Below are 17,460 nucleotides of genomic sequence, written 5' to 3'. Positions count from 1 at the left end.
TGTGTGCTTTGTTGTTACAAGGGCCCGCATGGGAGCTGTAATGATACAGTGTCTGTCTGGCTCCCAGTGCTCCGATAGAGGCTGTTTAAACAGTATCCTGAGCTGGGGATGGATCCCATGACAACTCCATAAATATTTACAAGCAGCAGCCATCCCGCTCTGCTTGAGGAGCACTTGTCTGCAGGCTATCTCTGCAGTGTTTTTCTTCTTCTTCTTTGCTCCTTTGTTGTCTCTAACAACTGTAGGATGTGCTGTTTTGATGATTTTCTTTGGATGTTGTCGATGTCTTTTTATTTTGGTTGTACTTGACTGTTTTAACAAGCCCTGCTTCTTCTGGCTTTTGCTCATCATCGCCTGAGTGGAATGTCGGGATGTTCTGGATGTTCCCAGTCTGTTGAACCTGATGTGGAAAATTGCAAAGCTCTGAAGACGATTGTGAAAGAGTGAAATATGAAATATGCACAGTACCTTCTTTCTCAAGGTGTTCTTCTTTTTATGTTATGCAAACATTTCTGCAGTTTTTGAGATTTACTTTGTCCTGCAAAAGTATTTATTCTTCAAGAACATTTTCACATTTTGTTACAACCAAAAAGTTGGCAAAGTGAGGTCTAGGCATAGAGCTGCAACTAACACTTGTTTTTGCAATCAATTATTCTGATGATTAATTGATTAATCTGTTAAAAAACTTGGCACATTCGACAGATTTTTAATTTACCCACCTTTTTACACACTATTAGGAATACAGTAAAAGATGCAAATAAATAAATATTTCAATTATTTTTTTAAGATAAGAAAATAAAAATATTATTGCCTAAAATGCAATACAATAACATTCCTTTAGCGTATGTTTGATCATTGCTTGTCAGTGGAAGGCTGATGTGTTGACTGTTTTTGTCAAGTCATGTGAAGTCCAAATAAAATACATACTGTAGATCTTTGTGGTGGAGATTTGACAAAATGTGGAAAGTTAATGGGGCGGAAATGAAAGTGTGACCAGGTGATCCTAAATTAATCAGATGCGTGTCTTTGACAGATGATGGGAAGATCTTCTACGGCATCGGAGTTGGAGACGCTTTTGGGCCCCGCTGCTTCAAAGGGGACATCATGGGATGCGGCATCATGTTCCCACGTGATTACAGCCTGGACGGAGACGGTTCAGGTACCAGACATTAGTACCAAACGTCCTCACAAAGGCAATATTAGCTACTTTGAAGCCTCCAGAGTTGTGAGATTAGTCAATATCTTTAATTTTCTTTGCAGTTTTTTTTCTTACTTAATCTCTGGTTCTACTGACTCTTGGTTATTTAACTCTCCCTCCATTTTTGTGTTCAGTTGACGTGGAAGACTTGGGTCAGCTGGAGGGCCTACCCAGTCAAGATGGCGTCCAGAACGTTCTGTATCTTAATGGTGAAGACGAGGAAGAGGAAGAGGAGGAAGGGGACGAAGTCGTTCAGGAACAGCAGGGAAGGAAGGTGACGGTGAGTTTTTATTATTTTTTTCTAATGCAAAATAAATACCATTTATAAAACACACCAAGCCAACTACACAAAAAATACTCACAAACTGCAACTTACAGATAATTTTTTTTCTGTCAGTTATTTAGTAGTTCTGTATGTTTCTTTTGTGCGTGTTTTTTTTCTATTGTACAATAAATATCATTTATAGAAGCTACACAAAACCCTCACAATCAATCAGAAACAACCCATCAGCAACTCCTGACAAAAAGAAATTAGTGATAGTTTTTTTCATCAGTTATTTAGTAGTTCTGTATATTTTTCTATTTTTCCATTTTAATTTATTCACAAATTAGTGCATGTATTTTTTTTATATTTTAATTTATTCATGAATTAATGCATATACATTTTTTCCATTTTAATTTATTCACCAATAATGCATATAAAACAAACAAATTAGGCTAAGAAAAACAGGTATTGATCTGTAAAATAAATAACCAATTAGATAAGAGAATGACTAACAACAAAAATAAAATAAACACATTTTTAAAAAATTAAAAAGGAGGTAACTGTGAGTTTAACAGCATGGCTTGTGATGAATACACAACAAATTAAAACGTTAAAGCCTTTGGTTCATAGAAACTGACCCAGATGATGATAATTATTAGGATTTCCAGCTGCTCTCCGATTTATTTTGGCAACAAAAAACAACTTTTTATGGACTTTTTCCATAAGAAAGAGGATGAGAAAGCCAGCTCAATGTTGAAGTATTTAGGTGTTAAAATTCATAATTAGACAGAGTTGATGACTAAGCAACTGATTCTTGTTGGAGTTGAAAAAGAAACTTGCCAGTACGTCTTTAAGCTTGCAAAGATACATCTGGATGACCCACATGTCTTCTGGAACAACAATGTCCAGTGGATGGAAAAACAGGTAATAATCAACATGTTGCAATGGCCCAGTCAAAGTTAATGCCTAATCATGATTTAAATGCTGAAGGTAATGTTTGCAAACCATAATGAACTGAAGCAATGCTTTCTCCACAACAGTGTGGATGTTATGGAGACTTTATCAAAGTTCATCTCCAAAACTGGCTGCTGGTTGAGCAGGAAGGAAACTGAAAAACCTGAAACTGGAGGCTGTTCCTCTCATTGTAGCGCCGCTAATTCTGAGAAACACAAGCAGCTACATGTTCTGAGAAGGAAATGTTCCTGTGGTGAGACACAGAACAATGGTGTGTCCAGGTAATAAAATCTGCTCTCTCAGGGTTTATACTTAATTGAAAAAACTGGTTTCATTTGACTTCAGTCAGGTTTCAGGCCACAAATACAAACTCCGGCTTGAAAATGTGAAAATATACAAATTCTAAGATGGCTAAAATTATTTTTACCGGTTGACTGTGGTGTCATATTTTCATCCCCAAACATCCGGACCACAGAATATTAAACATGAGCTCAGTTCTGAGGAGAAGGTCCAAAGCTCAGCTCATTAATAAATGTAGCTAATTAATAGGACAACAGTCTGAATTGCAACAAACGCAAATATTAGATCCTCAGAAAGAGACGAAGACTGATGAGGTCACAACAGGTTTAAGTTCAAAAACATCAGCTGTTTGTCCTTTTGTCTATTTGTCCATCCATCCATCCATCCATCCATCCATCCATCCATCCATCCATCCATCCATCCATCCAGCCAGCCAGCCAGCCAGCCATCCATCCATCCAGCCAGCCAGCCATTCATTCATTCATTCATTCATTTCTTTCTCCCTCCCTTCCACTTGCCCAAGGTTTAATCTTTTTTTTTCAGTTTCATTTCAATTCTTCTTAAGGGGTTTTTTCTTTAGAGAGCCTCTAACCTGGTCTGTCCGGTCCAATCCGGTTTGAAGTTTTGAAGATATTAATGAAAGTTTAAAGGTCAAAAGGTCAACCAGGCCCTGATCCCCCACATTAACCAAATTTTTGTGCTTTGATTGTGCAGTAAAAAATTTTATTTGTGCCACTGTCATTTAAAAAATATTAATAAAAAAGTTTCCAGTAGTCATGAGAGGTCATTAGAGGTCAACCACCGGCCCGCTCAAACGCTCAAATTTGTTACAAAATCAAATAAATTTGATGTCATTCAACTCGGCGACATTTTGCTGGTTTGTGCAGCAAAATTTTTACTTTTACTTTGAAGATTTTGATCTTTAAAACAAAAAACATTTTCTGCACAAGCGTTTGACACCAATGTTGTTAGATTTGAAAAAGGTGGGGGGCAACTTCACTCAGGCATGAATTTCTACAAGACAAAATGAAAAATCTGGGTTTGAGTCCATCAGAACCAGAACCCTGAGGTTCTCCATTACTGAGTGTTGCTGCAAACATCACCAAAGTCCACGGCTCTGATGACGAACAGACCGTAATGGAGACGCTCATCACTGGAGTAGAACCAGAGCTGAGAAGTAACTAATTACAATTACTCAATTACATTTACTTGAGTTACTGTTTTGTTTGTTTTTTTACTTGAGTAATTTTATTATGAAGCATCTCTACTCTTACTTAAGCTAATTTCTGGGTTTTCTACCCACTGAATGAAAAACATGTTTTAACCAAAAATCACAGACACACACCTGCAGTTTTGTTAAAGTTTCATAAGTATTTTTCTTAAAGAAACTAATTTGGAAACATTTTCTTTTGCCTGATTTTGTTATTTTTTGTTATCTATATGAATTATTGTCATTTTGGTCCAAAATTTCCACTTAACTTTATATTTTGGTCCATCTGATGATGTAATTTTTAAATATAAATGATTGATAATTTTATCAGTACTTGAATAAACTTTTTTACCAAATGCTTCTTTACTCTTACTTGAGTAATTTCTTTGACGGCTACATTTTACTTTGTACTCGAGTAAAAATATGTTGAAATAGTGCTACTCAAGTATAATTTTTGGGTTCTCTGCCCTCCTCTGAGTAGAACCGAACCGGACATTAACTGTCTAGAGTGCGACCTGCCAGTGGGGGAATCGTCTCAAGGTGTTCACCAGAAAGGATTCACCGTTCTTTGAGCAAGTTCTGGGTCTTCTGAGTGCCAGGAAAACCTGGACAAACCTGTTGGGTGGACGAGCCAAACCACACAGGAAAGATGGACGTGTAGGAAATGAGCAGTTTGTACTTTTTGAGTTACTGCAGGAAGGTCCAGTCTTTGCTGGAATTTAATTTATGTATTTTATTTGGGAAGCAATTTGTTCAGTTTTTTAAACTTTTGTCCTGTGGTAGAGCTTGAAAGAGGGGGATGATGAGCAGTTTGCTGCTTTTCTTTGGCGCCACCTGTTGAGCATTTGCTGCATTGTCCCCTATCCAGGAACAGAGCCCGTTCTCCTGAGCGCAGCTTTAAAAACCTTCATGAGGCACCTTTAACCTGTCGCCTTCCTGGCACCACCGCAGAGCGCGCCGCTCAGCAGGACCGCACCAATTATTTCATACGAGTCTGGAGGCCAGGAAACGCTGCACAATGCCTACTTTCACATTTTTAATGCAACCTGGATCTTTGTTGGACTTACCAGTTCACCAGACCTGGCGCTCTGCAGGTTTCTTCACAGCAGGGATGTCCACAGTGTGGCCCTGGGGCCATTTAAGGAGGATTTTGTTTGGCTCCTAGGTCTACAATTCAAGAAATTAAATAAAATCTTAATGCAACCATCATAAAACATAAATATGTTTATTTATTTAGATACAAGTATTTTTATTTTATTAACTATGTTTCTGTTTTTTTTTTTTTATTAGACTTTGCTAAAACCACCAAGCGCTGCCCAACTTTTGGCAACAAAAGAACAAAACAAAAAAAAACAAAAACACGGATAATAAACCCCCAGGAAGTTTATTAAAAGGTTTACCTGTCATTTAATACACCAGCTGTTTATACTTTGGATCAACAATGATTTACAGATTCATTTTCTTCAAAAATTAGACTACTTTGCTTTCATAGTAGATTTTATTTATAATAATGCCCTCTACAGTATATCCTTGTCAAAATATTGTCCATTTAGTATTGAAGAAATAAAAACAACAAATCTCTTAGAAATAAAACCTTTCAGTTTTAATTAAAAAATGTGGCCCTCGTGTTTTCTCCACTTAACAGTTTTGGCCCTGAAAGTTTGGACACCACTGCTTTACAGTCAAATCCTCCAACGAACTTCGGGTTTATGGAGGTATAAAGTACAGAGGTTCTGACTTTATTTGTTTATTTGAAGAGGTTTGCATAAGACTGACATGACACCATCACAAACATAACAGCTGTCAATTACCTGAAGAATTATTTGTGAATGATTGTTGTCAGGAAGCATCATGTGGTAAATAATGACACTTTTAATGCAAAGTTTATTTAAAACTTGCCCCAAGAATTGCTCTAAAAATGTCAACTTTGATATTTCGGTTAATGTTGCGACTTTTAATGATGGTTGCGATAAGAATTTCATTAATTGTTGCATTAAAAGTGTCAGCGTTGCATTATTTTATAAATAATGACACTTTTAATGGAACTTTTAATGCAAAGTTTCATTAAAAGTGTCATTATTTACCAAATTATTCTTAATGACAACAGTTAGACCCATTCATGAAGACTCCTTCATGTTCATGTCCGGTGTTATCTCATGTTTATGTCATGTCAGTCTTATGCACACTCCTTCAAAAAAAGTGCTGCCTTATTTTGGCCCTAATGCTGCTGTGCAGTCAAATCCTCCAATGAACCCGGGGTTGCTGGAGTTTTGAGTGCAGAGGTTCTGACTTTGTCTAGACTCGCCTGCACGCTCGTGCAAGTGGAGACCGGGGGGGTCAGTGAGAGGCGGCGAGGCCGACCGAAACCCAGCTGGGTGAGAGAGCAGAACGGGCCATGATATAATCCAGGGATTTGTCTTTATTTATTCAGCAGGACACATTAGTCCTAGTGCGGCGGCACGGCACGCACTGTTCTGCTGTTGTTCAAGCTAATGACCTGCGTTTCTCTGGCGTGTAATTAAACAGGTTGGAGTGGGTGGCACAGTTCATGTTTGATATGTGACTCAGTCTCATTTATCAAAGACGCACACTCGGCGGTACTCCACGTTGTTGTTTTAGTGCCGCTGTTTGGGCCGAGAGAAGTCGGCCGAATTAGCGTTGAAAAGCTGCGGCGATGTTCTTCGGGGAACAGCTGGATGATGTTTGATCAGTCGCTGATTTAGTAGAGACATGTTCTGTAAACATTGACTTTCTCCCCCTCAATACGACAGAAGTTACACTCTCACCTATTTGTTCAACCATATTTCCTAATTGCACATCATTCCTGGTTGGGACTGCTGAACCGAACGCTCTCTGGCAAAAAGATTTTCTCTTTCTTTTTGTCCCTTCAGTGGTTTTACCATCAATGAAAGCTTGGGTTACTGGTGGAAATTAACATTTTCTTCCAATTATTTTAACAACTTAAGCAGTTGTCCATCTTTTCTTGGTATCGGTAGCCATCCATCCGTCGGTGTACTGTCCATTTGTCCTTCCAGTTATGTATGAGTCCATCATAAATCTGTTCTTCTGTTCATTTTTCCATGAATCCATCTGTTCAACCATTATCCATCCATCTTCCTGTCCATCTAACATCAATGAATCTGCCTCGAATCTTCTGTTAACAGAAGCCAAAAAATGCAATATTTGCTCTTGTTAGCCCAAAATCTAGATTTGCTAATTAAATAAAATCCTGTAGTCATTTATTCCTAATTCTGTGTAAAAAAATAGAAATAATTCTACATCATTTGCTCCCTAGCTTATTTATCTGCATATGTTTCAGGATGTTGTGCATCACTTCAAACATCAGAACAAGTGCAAACATAACTATCTTGTTAAAGCATGTCCAAAAAAGTTAGTTTTGTGCTTATATACACAAAACATCAGGACCATTCAATAAATATAATTTAAAGACCATTTATTTCAGAAACTTTATTAGAAAACAAAACACATTATATCGATTAATTACACACAGATGGATATTTAAAAGCCTTTATCGCTATTAGCTATGATGATTTTACCTTTACAGGTAATGACAACATGATATTAAATTAGCATTAGCATCAGACCAACCAATAAATCTATTTTTAAAACTTGCTTAAAGGTTGGTATTTTCGAAAGGTACTTTTAATCTGATAAACAAAAGTCATTGGGACTGATATTAACCTGCAAAAATGTTGGCTCCCTTGTTTTGATATGACTTGTTGATTATTCAGCTCCTAACAGGGATGAGCTAAGCTAACATTAGCTCCTTTCTTCCCCTTCTGTATTGATATCACTTGTTGATTATTCATCACTGAAGAGGGGTAGGCTAGGCTAGGCTAACATTAGCTCCTCTTTTCTTCTTTCTGTTTTTATATTGTTGATTATTCATCTCTGAAGAGGGGTAAGCTAGGCTAATGTTAGCTCATCTCCTTTCTGTTTTGATATGACTTAGCTTGTAACAGGTAAGCTAAGAGTTAAACTGAACCCGGTTTTTATGTGCAGATTGTTAACCTGTATTGTGGATTCATCATATTAACAGCATTTGGCCAGTGGTGGACGCTAATTTCCACCCCTGGTAGTGGTTTGTGTGTTTATTCTCACTGCTACTTCTCTGCTCTCCTCTAGGTGTTTTTCACCAGGAACGGGAAGCTGATGGGTCGACGGGAGATGGCGGTCCCCCCTGGGGGTCTGTACCCCACCGTGGGGATGCTGAGCAGCGGTGAGAAAGTCAAGGTGGACCTGCATCCTCTCAGCGGATGAACCGAGAGGTCGTAGGCCAGAGCACGCACCATCCAGCTGCACACACGCACGTCTTCCTCTGCACTGCACCGGATTTTATTTATGAAACTAGTCATCGCAGTAAGAACAGACTACAAGCTCTGGCAGCAACAGTTACTTCTATGCAATCTGCTCTGCTACCATCCTCCTTCTGCATGCACTTTGTCTCCGAAACACTGAGCTGGTAAATGCCCTCATCTCGCTGAATTTCCATTTGTCACGACCCCGAGCAAAGCGGAGAGAGGCCAACGTCAGTTTGTTTCAGGGAACAGGACTCCCTCCCTCTGGGCGATCAGGGACCTCACATGCTGCTCTCCCAGAGCCAGACGTGGAGCTCCTCTGTTTCCTCAAAGCTGCGGAGTCCTCCTTAAATCAGTTTTGCGAAACAATCCAAGCGTTCGGCATGTCTGCTGAGAAGCGCCGTGTCGGATATTTTTTCCAAGAGCTCAATTTGCAGCCAAAATCCAAATAAAAACGGGTCAGCAAACATTTTATACATGCCATCTTTGAAAAACAGATATTTAAGTTTATCTCATTCAGGGAATATTTGTGTGTTTTAGCACTTTAATAAGATAAACTTTGGCTTTATATTCTGGATCCAAACTGTGAGTATAGGTAGAAATTTTAAGAACCAGTCCAATATTGACTGGTCAATTTATGCAATCCACAAAAAAAAATGTAAATAAATGACTTAATGTTTGGAAGAAATATTTAAATCTGCTCAGTTTTATCGCCACCTCAAGTCCTGAGAATTGTTATCCACCAACCTGTAGATGACCATTCAACTCTGCAGGGGCCTGATAACACATTCATGTACTTTAGGTGTTTTGGAGAAGGAATGCATCTAAAAGTTGCAGGATCGTAACTCTCAGGACTGGATTAAAACACCCAGCTTAATGTGAAAAAGATGCTGCATATTTTCATGCAGATGTTTGTTGTTGCATGCTCATTGGTCCCCTGCATTTCACTGAAGGGTGGCAAGAACGATTCTGCATCACAAAGTTCAGGCTGATATTTCTCTTTAAATGTTGCCAGATTTCTACATTGAGCTGCAGAGTTGAGTCTGTTTTGTTTCTCAAATGAATAGAGTTTGACGAAACAAGACGGGTCGGCGATATTAAAGTTTATTAATTAACAAACAAGAGTCTCAGTAGAAAACTCCTGGTAACTCCTCATGCTGATCACAAGATTGGTCGCACTCTGATGCCCAAAACTATTAATATCCTGGCAGATTTAGGTACAAAACTATTTTGAAGTGGCACAGGCATCTCTCAAAAAATAATAGGACAATGTATAAATGTGTCATAAATATATATATATTTATATTTTAAAGCTTCAATATGTAACTTGTTGAAACTGTTACTATGTTGTAACAGCATCACATGAGACAGATAATCTGTAAGAAATTGATCTCATTTGTCTTGTTAACTAGAAACAACCAATCTGAGCCAGGAGGCGGGTCTTAGCGCTGTCAATCATCCTCCATGTGGCACTGCTAGCAGCAGGCAGAGCCTTTTGTGAATGCTAAAGCTAGTTAACATGGCAGATAAATGGTTTTTCTGTAATGGTGGGTTGGGTTTAGCAGCGAGTACATGAAGTTGATTAGCAGCGCTAAGACCCTCCTCTTTGCTCTGATTGGCTGCTTTTGGTCAGGAGCGAATCATTTCTTAAGACAGTAAGCTCAGGGAAGAGGTGGATCTTTTTACAGATTATTTGTCTCATACTGTCACAACATGGTTTTAACAAAAATGGAAAAAAAAATTTTAAATGAAAGTTACAGCTGCTGCAGCTTTAATAAAAAAAAATCACTCAGTCAGATTATTTCCATCCAGAAGAAACAGAAGCTACTTTAAACCTTAATCACTTCACAAATTCACCCAACAGAAACATTACGAAATCAATCAGATAAATGGTTAGCAAAGACAGTGAGGCATCCTGGGTTCTTAGGAATCAAACAGCATCAGCAGCGTGAGGTGAACTGAGGACGGGCTTTCTGGTTCTGAGACATTTAAAAGACTCTGCCGACCCGATTGCTTCAGGCAGCTTCAGGCAAAGTTCAGCAGCTGCAGCCACAGTCGACCCGCGAGTCGGAGAACGGCGAACCGCACTCAAAAAATCAGGTCTGAGTGGAAAAATCTCCCATAATGTGGTTAATTCTAACATCAGGTTCTGCTGGGCCGACCTGAACGCTGTGATGCAGAATCCAACATCAACAAAAGCTTTGTGATGAGTCTGGTGGAGCTGGTTTCCACATAACTTTAAAGAACCTGAAAATAATCGAATCTATAAAAATAAACCAACCAGGCCTGTCATAATAAAAAATTTTACTGGACGATAAATTACCCAGAAGTTATCGCGATAAATGATAATATTGCTGTTTTGAGACCATTTTCAAGTAATTAAATGGTAATAATGGACTAATAATGCAAGAACCCATTCTAAAAGGTAAATAAATCTAGTGAACATTTAATGCTGGAACTGGAAGACATTTTAAATATCCAAAATAAATAAACAAAACAACAAAAACAACAAATAAAATAAATTATGAAGTCTCTGTTTTGGTCTCAATTATCCTTTTTTTGAAGGACAGTTTTGTTTACAGACTTTTATCCTACAGTTTTTGGTCAATTAAAAAGTTTAATTTATCATGCGATTAAATGGTTCATTGCTTATTGTGACAGGCCTATCGCCTTTTTAAAGAGTTTATGACACAAACCAACACAAAACTGTGAAGTGGAAGTGAAATAAAGTTTTTTAAATTCAGTTTGTACATGGAAAATGTTGCTATGAATTTGTATTAAACCCCTGTTACTCTGTTGCCATGAAGAACATCAGACAGCGTCCCTGTTTGCAGATCAAAACAAGCACTCAGATCAGAACTAAAATGCAAATCTACAAAAATCAAAAGTACTTAAAAATCAAACACAATAAATAACACAATAAATAATTTCTCTCTATATTAAATTTTTTTTATTAAAAGGAAATGTATATACCAATAATCTGACTGAGATGAGCAGACCTAATTTTTAATAGAAACAAAAATACAAATGCATGCCACACTTTTCAGATTAAATGTTACCAGAAATATGACAACCAATGTTCCTTTTTCTTCCACTTTGCAGTTATGCACCACGTTGTGTTGGTTTATCCCATAAAATCCCAATAAAAACATTTAATTTTGTGGTTGTAATGTGACGAAACGTTCATGGGGTGTGAATACTTTTGTAAAACGTGACCTAAAACTTCTGCACAGCATGACTTTGAAATCACATCTGCTGGCGTCTCAGTTTCTAGCTGTTATGTTTTCATTTTCTTGAAAAATAGAATAAACTCAGATTGAATCAGTCAGGTTTGGTTCTGACTGAATAAAAACTGGAAATAAAAGAAAATGTCGCTCAGATTGGAGCCAAACACGACTTTAATTCACTTTCCAAATACAATCGTTCCTGTTGTAAAGTTCTGTCTTGTTCGATTGCACTACGATATCCTGACTCACATGATCATCAATAAATGTTTTATTAATGTTAACAAAGTATTTATTTTCTCTTTTTTGTGCTCAAACGTGGTAATTTTAAAGGAATTTGCATATTTTCTGGATTTGTTTTTTATTTATTGGTTCCTCTAAAGCAGGGGTGACCAAAAGAATCATTCCTGAAAACTAAAATCACCTAAATGTTCTTTTTTTATGCTATTGAACAATAAAACCAGGCATGAAAGAACAGGATATTTTTTTCCCTTGTTATATAAAAGGCGTCCAGCAGCTCGATTAGAGAAAACTGAAAAAAAATAAATAAAAATTGTTGGCTGTACTGGGCAATAAAAACAGGATCTGTGTCAGACTTGATCTGAAAATGCTTTGCTGTATTTAGCAGCAATTAAAAGCAGATTTGGCTGCACCAACATGTACTTTAGAGTACAAGTCAAGGAGTAGAGGTGGTCCTGGTTACCATGACAACAGAAAGAAACAAGATGATCACTTTGTGTCTCAGCTAACATTTTAGTAAGGAGATTTTGATTTAAAAGTTGTAATTTTGTCCTAATTTATTCTTGAATTGAGGTTGGGAGGCCCTAAAAATCCATCCAGGGGCCTCAAATGGCCCCCGCACCTCAAATTGAAAACCGTTAAGTTATTAAGAAAGCAGAGTTTCTAAAACTTCAGAAAGAAAGCTTAACAATATATGCACATTAAATGAATTAACTGTGTTTCTGCCCCATTTTATTGTTTATAATGAGGCCAGAAAGGGGAATATTTAATATGGATGACTAATTAAAGCTGTTTGATGATGATGATGATGATGATGAAGAAGAAGAAGAGGATTTATTGACAAATACAGCTCAAGAAATTACAAATCATAATGATATATTGCACCAAAATTGAACTTTTCTTAATATAATTTATGAACAATAGATGTACAAGTTAACATGTGGAATGACTTTGGTCACTTCTTTTGTGAATATTTGACCTTTAAAATATTATTTTCCTATTTTCACTGCATATTTGTGCAGTTTTTCTACCAGCATGGAGAAAACCAAATATTCATATAACTGTATCTCTGACTGACCTGCACTGAACTCAGATTTTATTCATCTAAATTTGGTCGATGTTTTCAGAATTAAAGCAACAATTTGTTGCAACTACTGACATCTAGTGGTCAGCTAAGGTATAGCTGCCATTCTTTATGTTTTTTGAAAACCGCTTTGGTTATTAGGACTTAACTCAGTTTTTTTTTATCCTTCTCAGCCAAGAAATTGTCAGTAGAATTTATTTTTAGGATAACAAAATAACTGTTAGACAGAACTGTGTTATGAAAAAGACTAACGAGAAACAAATTTTTCTTTGTGTAATAAAGACAAACACAAAGAACTGACAGAAATAAATTAGCAATGACAAATATGAGCAGCTTTTTCAATTATTAATCCTGCTTCTGATTGGTTGGGGCAACAGCATTATTAAAGGTATGATCAAATATTACTTCTATAAAGTTGAGTGATAAACTGATTTTAATCAAAGTTTTTGAAAATCTTTGCATATTTATTCACAAACGCATTCCTTGTATTTGATTATTTGATTTTTTTTTTATTAAACATTTGTTGGAATATATTTTTCAGTATTAGAATTATATTTAATATGTATTAAATATAGAATTTAATACATATTTTAATAAAATGTGTCGTGGCCATTTATGTAAAAGTTTTGTAGTTTATAATTTCAACCAATTTTGTTTTGTTCTTTGGGTAGTGGAAATATATTTAAGTTAATTTAGATTCAAAATTTGTAATTAATTTTTATATTTGGAATTATTTAGATTACATTGTTAATTGTTAGACCCGCCCACCAATTTGAGCGATTAAGAACACACCGGGTGCGGTGTGGATTGTTTGGTGGATTGTTTGGTGGATTGTTTTGGTGGATTGTTTGGTGGATTGTTTGGTGAATGTCTGGTGTGGACGGGAGGTTTTTGTAAATGATTTTTTGACCATTTGAACACTGGAACACTTGAACATTAAATCTAGAGTATTTTTTATTTCAACTAAGTTACAAGACCTTTTATTTCAACTTTAACAATAAATGAATCAGTAAAAGTGCGTACAAATCCCAAACCACCCGTTGCCACCCACAGCCTTTATTGGAGTTTTTTTTTTTGCTTTTTTGGAACCGAAGGCTGCGACAAAATGTTTAATATTTTTTACACTTCACATGTAGTCAGTAAAGAATCAAAAATCACAGTTTATTTAAAAAGTTGAATGCATATTTTGTGTTTCATCTTCAAAGTATTTAAAGATATTTAGTCAAGAGGGCCACATTCAAACTTATGGTGGGCTAGATTTGGCCCACAGACCTCAACTTGCTTTAGCTTTATCACTATATTCCTGAAAAACTAAACTTTGGATTTTCAGGAATCTCTTCCAAAACAATCAAGGCTGCTTGTGTACTTTTTTCCTTCCACCCAACTTTCTATTAAAACAGCTTCTTTTAACAAAAACATACTTTTTGTGAACAAGTCAGCAGTTCTGCCCATCATAACCCTCATATTAAATTTATTTTTTGAAAAACTAGGTTTTTATTGAACAATGAATTAACTGAAGAATAAAATAAACTTCTGCATCTGTAATTGCATAGTTTGTACACCAGAGGGCGCTGAATGAGTGGTACTTTTAACACATAGGTAACGAATTAAAAACCATCCAGAGGTTTATTTAAGTTACAAATTATTTGCTTTTGTTTTCCAAAAATGAAAATGTATTCTTATCTTCAGAGTCACAAAGCTTGCTACATTTTATCTGCAGGGAAAAAAAAGTTAAGCATTTATGAGCAGAACTGTCCAAAATACTCAAGTTCAGCAAAAAAAAGTTGCGATTTGTGAAAAAGTTTCAACGTTTTAATCAAAACTCAGAGACGATGACTTTGAATATAACAATTTATTTAAACAGCAACAGTTGGAGATTTTCTCCCCCGGCTTTAAAAACCAACAAACCATCATCGTTACATCCAGTTATAAATCTTTAAAAATAGAAACAAAAGATTCAAAGTGACAAAAGATGAAGACTAATTCAGAAAGCTGAGTCTGAGAAGCTGACCGACCCGCCACAATAAGAGCTGGCAGAACTGACGCACTGCAAAAACATAAAATCTTTAAAGTGTTTTTGGTCTAATTTCTAAAGAAAAAATATGTTTGTATATTTGAAATAAAAACCAACATAAAGGTAACTTTTAAGGAAGATATGAGGTCGTTTTAAGTAAATAATTCCTTGATATTGATGAAAGACTACTAGTTCCTTATATAATGTGTAAAAAAATTAAAAGTAAAATCTGCTATTATTTTAGGAATTATTGACTTAAAATAAGCTCCTCTGTCTTTCTGAAAAGTTACTATTGAGTTAGTTTTGTTTTATTTCAAGTATACCGAGATATCTGCATTTGAAACGAGACCAAAAATACTTGGTAATATTTTGTTTTTGCAGTGCGCTACAAGCAGATTACTGAACATTTTAGGGAAATAGAAACAAGTCGTCCCAAAAATTTAAAAATTATTCACCAAATTTGAAGAAATGTTTTAAAACGAGAAGTGTATCTCAGATGGAAGTGGTTCAGACTGTTCAGCGAGGCACATGACAAGTAGAAGAAGAAGAAATCACTTTAAACATCCTCCTCCTCATCCTCCTCCTCCTCGCCGTAGTATCTGTTCCTCTTGATCATCTCCTCCACGCTCAGCGCCTCCTCTTCCTCCTCGACTTCATCGCTGTCCCAGAATCCCACGTCCTGAGACGACTGGTTGGCCTCCACCTCCTCTTCGGGGGAGGAGGCGGTCGTCACCTCCTCCTCCTCCATCTTCTGCGGCTCCTCTTCCTCCGCTGCGTCGCTCTTCATCTCCTCGCCGGAGCTGCTCTGGACGTCCAGGCAGCTGTCTTCAGGGCTGTCCTCAGCGGCGGCGGCACTCCGGCTGCGATCGTCGTGCGAGAACGCAGCGCTGCGCTCCTTCAGGGAGGAGCTCTGCAGCAGCGAAGGAGAACCTCGGTTCTCCTCTTCCTCTTTTTCCTCCTCCTCCGGCGGCCATTTTGCTTTGATTGGCTTCAAGGCGGCGGCGTCAGCGATGGCCTCGCTGCGACCCGGCGCCTCCTCCGGCTCCGTTTTGGGAGGCCAGGAGATCTTGAGGCGGCGCGTTTCCGAGGGTTTGTCCGTCTTCTCGGGCGTCGCCTGACCCAAAGCCTCCATGGTGGCAGTCAGAACCAGAACCTTGGCCAGCGGGGAGTCCTCCACGCTGGTGCCGGACTGGTCCGACGGCGGGCTCTGCGCCTTTGGCGTGGCCCCGGGGCTGGACCGGTCCCCGGCCTCGTCCGCCTCACCTTTGCTCTCCCAGAGCTCCTTGTGCGGCCGGTGGCCGAAGCCCTCGTCGTAGTTTCCTTTGGCCTTGAACAGCTGGCAGAAGTGAGGCTTGCAGTAGATGTTGTTGTGCAGCGAGGCGTAGTTCGCCAAACTGGCAGAAAAGAGACAAAAATTAAAGGAAAAAAAATTATTGGGTATTAGGGCCACTGTAGATTTAGAAAATAAAAACAAAAAAAATCCAAATTTTGAGATCTCTGAAATCATCTCGTTTTTTCTAGAAAATGTTAGTTTGAGAACAAACAAATTTTCTATTAAAAAAATGGGAAATTTCTAAAATTAATTTCAAAGTTTAAAGGTTTTTTCTCTTGCCACTTTTCAACTTTTGGAGCTCAGACATTTCTTCTTTTTTTGCTCAAATTTTTGGGATTAATTTCAAGTTCAGTGTTTTTTTAATTTTCAAAATTTCAAACTTTCCCTTTTTTCTAGAAAATTTCTGAGCTGAATCTGAAAATGTCTGGGTTTTTATCTCGCAAATTTTCAACTTTTCTCAAATTTTGGGGATCAATCTCAATTTCAGTTTTTTGTAGGAAATTTTACTTTTCAAACTCAGAAATGTCAGAAAATTTTGGAACAAGGAAAATTGAGTTTGACTAGACAAAATTGAGATCTCAAATTTTCTAGAATAAACTAGGACATTTCTGAGTTCAAAGAGTTGAACAAAAACGAGGAAGTCTTTGTTTTTGTGTCATTTCATTGGTCCTTGGTGCAGCGCCTCCTACAGGCGAGGAGGGGGATCAGGTTTGACATAATGCAGAGTGAAAATGTAACATGTTGCCATTTTGGTTCCCAGTCAATCCGAGTCCATCAGGTATAGTTTTACCCTACAAACTCTACCTTTAGGTCCTAATGTGGCCGTTTCTTTTAAACCAGAATTTTCTAGGTTATAACAACCTTAACTGTATCGTAGAGTTACAGAAAACCTTCTCATCCATCGGTCCTCACCTCAGCTTGGTGTTGCAGTGCAAACAGCGGAAGCACGAGCTGTGGTACACGTCCTTGTTGGCCACCAGCCTCTCCAGAGGATAAACCGTCTTCTGACACGACACGCAGATTTCTCTCACAGGCAGGTGGAAGCTCTGCACACAGAAAACATCCAGCCGGCGGCCATTTTGCTTTGATTGGCTTCCTTCACGTTGGATTTATGTGCCTGACGTTCCCTGACTGGACTCACCTTGGGGGGTTTTGAGTGAGGAGAATCTTTCTGACCGGAGGACGGAGTCTCTGGACCAGAGCCTGAGGGGACACACAGTTTACCAATGAGATAATTCAGAATGACCACCAGGGGGCGTGATTTTCACACTCAAAGGGTTTCGATTTCTCAACAGTTTCAAAACAAAGCAGGGGAATTA

The 17,460-nt window shown here is 37.7% G+C and overlaps 2 protein-coding genes across 5 annotated transcripts in view; one reads left to right on the top strand and one right to left on the bottom strand.

The window, feature by feature from the left end:
* LOC102230904 (SPRY domain-containing protein 3-like) overlaps positions 1–10,742 on the top strand; it is a 50,511-nt gene extending 39,769 nt beyond the window's left edge. Inside the window, exons 9-11 of the mRNA XM_023341585.1 lie at positions 1,034–1,159; positions 1,333–1,478; positions 8,074–10,742. Coding sequence (XP_023197353.1) covers positions 1,034–1,159; positions 1,333–1,478; positions 8,074–8,208 — 407 coding nt within the window. The 3' untranslated portion in view covers positions 8,209–10,742. The remainder of the gene's footprint in view (positions 1–1,033; positions 1,160–1,332; positions 1,479–8,073) is intronic.
* Positions 10,743–15,053: 4,311 nt separating this feature from the next.
* The window catches only part of lima1 (LIM domain and actin binding 1), a 32,079-nt gene continuing 29,672 nt past the window's right edge, over positions 15,054–17,460 (bottom strand). For all 4 annotated transcript variants that reach the window (XM_023336817.1, XM_023336811.1, XM_014469823.2 and 1 more), the window contains 3 exons: positions 17,283–17,344; positions 17,054–17,187; positions 15,054–16,202 (listed from right to left, as the gene is read on the bottom strand). In XM_023336817.1, coding sequence (XP_023192585.1) covers positions 15,365–16,202; positions 17,054–17,187; positions 17,283–17,344 — 1,034 coding nt within the window. In that variant the 3' untranslated portion in view covers positions 15,054–15,364. The remainder of the gene's footprint in view (positions 16,203–17,053; positions 17,188–17,282; positions 17,345–17,460) is intronic.

The sequence above is a fragment of the Xiphophorus maculatus genome, chromosome 1 (genome assembly GCF_002775205.1).
Source record: "Xiphophorus maculatus strain JP 163 A chromosome 1, X_maculatus-5.0-male, whole genome shotgun sequence".
Classification (NCBI taxonomy): domain Eukaryota; kingdom Metazoa; phylum Chordata; class Actinopteri; order Cyprinodontiformes; family Poeciliidae; genus Xiphophorus; species Xiphophorus maculatus.
Note: the sequence above shows the minus strand (reverse complement) of the source record. Positions and strands in the feature narration are given on the sequence as shown.